The sequence below is a fragment of the Piliocolobus tephrosceles genome, chromosome 6 (assembly GCF_002776525.5).
Source record: "Piliocolobus tephrosceles isolate RC106 chromosome 6, ASM277652v3, whole genome shotgun sequence".
In the NCBI taxonomy this organism is placed as follows: Eukaryota; Metazoa; Chordata; class Mammalia; order Primates; family Cercopithecidae; genus Piliocolobus; species Piliocolobus tephrosceles.
The window spans coordinates 11,827,006-11,830,723 of NC_045439.1; the positions used below are offsets into that span (position 1 = coordinate 11,827,006).

At 49.5% G+C, this 3,718-nt stretch overlaps 1 protein-coding gene across 1 annotated transcript in view; it reads right to left on the reverse strand.

Annotated features, from left to right (window-relative positions):
• Positions 1 to 1,138: 1,138 nt before the first annotated feature.
• LOC111538260 (plasma serine protease inhibitor) overlaps positions 1,139 to 3,718 on the reverse strand; it is a 12,415-nt gene continuing 9,835 nt past the window's right edge. Inside the window, exon 6 of the mRNA XM_023205554.2 lies at positions 1,139 to 2,197. Within this exon, the coding sequence (XP_023061322.1) occupies positions 2,015 to 2,197 (183 nt within the window). The 3' untranslated portion in view covers positions 1,139 to 2,014. The remainder of the gene's footprint in view (positions 2,198 to 3,718) is intronic.

A 3,718-nucleotide genomic window follows, 5' to 3' on the forward strand; every position in this document is an offset into this window, starting at 1 on the left:
GGAGACCACAGTGAGCTCACCCCTGACCCCTCACACAGAAGCTGCTTTGTGACTGTTTGCTGAGTAAAGTTTGGACAGTGCTGGACCTTGGCCTTCTGTGTGAGACACAGACAGGGCTTCCCTGTGACCTTGGACAGGCTGGGTAAACCTCAAGAGATTTATTTGCCAAGACAGGCAAGGCATGATGCAAGGGAAAACCCATAGGAGTGGATGACCCTACGAAGGGGCCCCGTCCTAAAGAGCCACCCTGAGCCCGCAGCACAATTGCAGAGAAATGTCTGAATCTGGTTGCAGCCATCTGCCCTGCCACCAGCCCGCACATGTGCCATCTGGGCTCTCAGACCCTGGGCCCTCACTGTCACCAGCTGTGGGACCCTGGGAAAGCACTTATGTCCTTGTCTGTAAAACGGGAACAATAACAGACCTTGCTGGTTGTTAAGGGATGGGTGATATCACAAGTGCAAAGCGTCTGGTGTGGGCTGGTGCATGGTGGGGGCTCAATACTTTGGGGGATGAACAAGGCTTGGGGTCCTGACCTTGTTACCTCTAGTGGGCACTCATCTCTGATACAGTCCAGACTCTAGAATCAGAGGGTGGGGCACAGCCTCATGGAAGCATGCTTAGAACATGCAGGGTGGGGTGGGCAGGTACACAGAGAGTCAGACTTGGATGCAGATGCAGCGAAGGACTCACTCACCCATTTATTCCGTTATTGAGTGTCTGATCCTCTTCGTTTGACAGATGAGGAAACACATCGTGCTTGGTGAAGGTAGGCAGGGAACTTACCTGGCTCTGGGGTAGCCGGTGCCTGAGATGCCCCTGAATGAAACTTCTGCTCCTGGTCATCTCTTTTCCACAGCACAGAGTACAGGACTGAGTGTAGGGCTCTGGGCCACACTCTCCCCACCAAATTCTGGCTGCACCACTTAGGAGATATGTGACTGGGTAAGCCACCTAACCACTTCAAGCCTTGCCTTTCCCATCTGTTAAATGGGGATAGCAGTGGTGCCTTTCTTCATAGGAGTCTTATGAGGGGTAAATGCAACCATCTAGGTGAAGGGCCAGGTACCCGGCCTGGAGCATGGTAAGCAATCAATGTCACCATTCCCAGAGCTGCCTCTATAAAGACAGTTGTAACCAGTGTTTGCAAAATGCTTTATTGTTAATGCCAACATAAAATTCAAAAAGTTAGTCATTGGCACCTGCAACTGATACTCTACTATTCGCAACAGGCTTCCCTTCTTCCACTCCCGGCCAGGCCCATAAGATTATAACTATATCCACAAGATGATATAATCAATCATTAAATGGGCCATTTCCACCTTGATATCCAAATGTTTTTCTTAAAGGATGAATGGCACTTGAGTGTATTGAAATCAACCATGATTGACAGAGCACACCCCAGCCTTTCTATATGATTTCAGGAGTTCTTGGATCACAGCAAGAATCTGATCCTTGTATACAGAGGGAAACTGAGGTCCAGAGAGGGGAAGTGTTGCCCCAGTGTCACACAGCAGGTTGGGACCAAAACAGTAGCCGCATTTCAGACTCCCATTCCAACATTTTTCCCATGCAGGATGAACTGACAGTTGTTGTTGCTGATAGGTGGGGGACCAGCCTTGGACCTGTGCTTCCTGGTGGCCCTCATCCACTGGAACAACCCTCTTACTGAGCTTTGTGGCACTGAGCTGGGCATCAAGGGCCTGGACTCTGGACCTCTCTTTGCCACTAACATGCTGGTGAACTTGAGCAAGTCATCCAGCCTCTCTGGATCTCAATGCTAATCTTCATTGATGAAGAGTGAGGGCGAGATTGAATGTTCTCCAAATTTCCCCAAGGCACCTGTGTCTTGCAGTTGTGTGGGTGGAAGCAATCATCATGGAGTAATATTATTTGTAATGCCTCATTAATCAACTAAACCTGTGTAAATCACTAGCTACCAGCATACAGATGGGCCATAGCATAGCCACCTTCATCTCCCACCCTGAGGCGTGTAGAGTTAAGAAGCCCCACCTCAGGGGCGGTTCACTTTGCCGAGGAAGAGGATATCATTATCCACAATGAACATCAGAAAAGGCCTGTCGAACACTATCCTCTGAGAGCTCAGGCGGGCCGACCTGAACGTGAAGATTGTCCCCATGGCTGCCGCTGCTCTGGTTCCTGACTCATCCACCTCCACCACAGCTTTGTGCACCATCTGCAGGGGAGACACCAGGCATCACCAGGCCACCAGGGGCGAGTGAAGCCATCATATCAAATGGCAAAGCTTCTGCCTATGGGCATCACCCTCTAAGTATCTGTTCAACTGAGCCATGGAGCAAGTAGGAAATGCAACAATGGAGCAGCTACTCTGCCCTAGGCACTGTGCTGGGAGGTGACGTCACATGTGTCTGTCATTGAATTCTCATGACATCTTGGAGCAAGGTGTAATTCTTCAATTTTATAGAAGAGAGAAAGGAGGCTCAGAGAGTCAAGTATTTTTATCACACAGCTAGGAAGTGCTTTCTTAGTTTTGATTGTTTAAAACAAGACTCCTTAACTCAAGGAACAGTGGTGGATATGGCTTCCCATTACATGAAGGATAAGACATAAAGTGAAACTTTTGCTTCTTGGGGGAAAAGAGAGGGAGACGGAGAAAATAGAATAGAATAGAATAGAATAGAATAGAATAGAATAGAATAGAGGAGTGGAGTGCAGTGGAGTGGAGTGGACTGCAAAGGAATGGAGTGGAGGGGAGGGGAGTGGAATAGAATAGTAGAGAGTGAAGTGGAGTGGACTGGAATGGAATGGAAGAGAATAGAGTAGAATGGAATGGAATGGAATAGAATGGAATAGAATAGAATAGAATGGAGTGGAGTGGAGGAGTGGAATGGAGTGGAGTGGAAAAGTGGAGTGGAGGAGTGCAGGAGTGGAGGAGTGGAGTGGAGGAATGGAGTGGAGGAATGGAGTGAAGTGGAATGGAATAGAATAGAATGGAGTAGAGTGGAATGGAATGGGGTGGAAGGGAATGGAGTGGAGTGGAGTGGAATGGAATAGAGTGAACTGGAGTGGAGTGGAGGAGTGGAGTGGAAGACTGGAGTGGAGGAATGGAGTGGAGGAATGGAGGAGTGGAGTAATGGAGTAGAATAGAATGGAGTAGAGTGGAATGGAATGGGATGGAATGGAATGGAGTGGAGTGGAGTGAAATGGAATAGAGTGAACTGGAGTGGAGTGAAGTGGAGTGGAGGAGTAGAGTGGAGTGGAATGGAACAGAGTGAACTCGAGTGTAGTGGAGGAGTGGAGTGGAAGAGTGGAGTGTAATGGAATGGAATAAAATAGAATGGAGCAAAGTGGAATGGAATGGGATGGAATGGAATGGAGTGGAGTGGAGTGGAATAGAAGAGAGTGAACTAGAGTGGAGTGGAGGAGTGGAGTGGAGGACTGGAGTGGAGTGGAGGAGTGGAATGGAGGAGTGGTGGAGTGGAGTGGATGAGAGGAGTGGAGTGGAGGAGAGGAGTGGAGTGGAAGAGTGGAGTGGAGGACTGGAGTGGAGGACTGGAATGGAGGAGTGGAGGAGTGGAGTGGAGGAGAGGAGTGGAGTGGAGAAGTGGAGTGGAGTAGAGTGGAGGAGTGGAGTGGAGGAGTGGAGTGGAGGAGTGGAGTGGAGTGGAAGAGTGAGTGGAGGGACTGGAGTGGAGGAGAGGAGTGGAGTGGAGGAGTGGAGTGGAGTGGAAGAGTG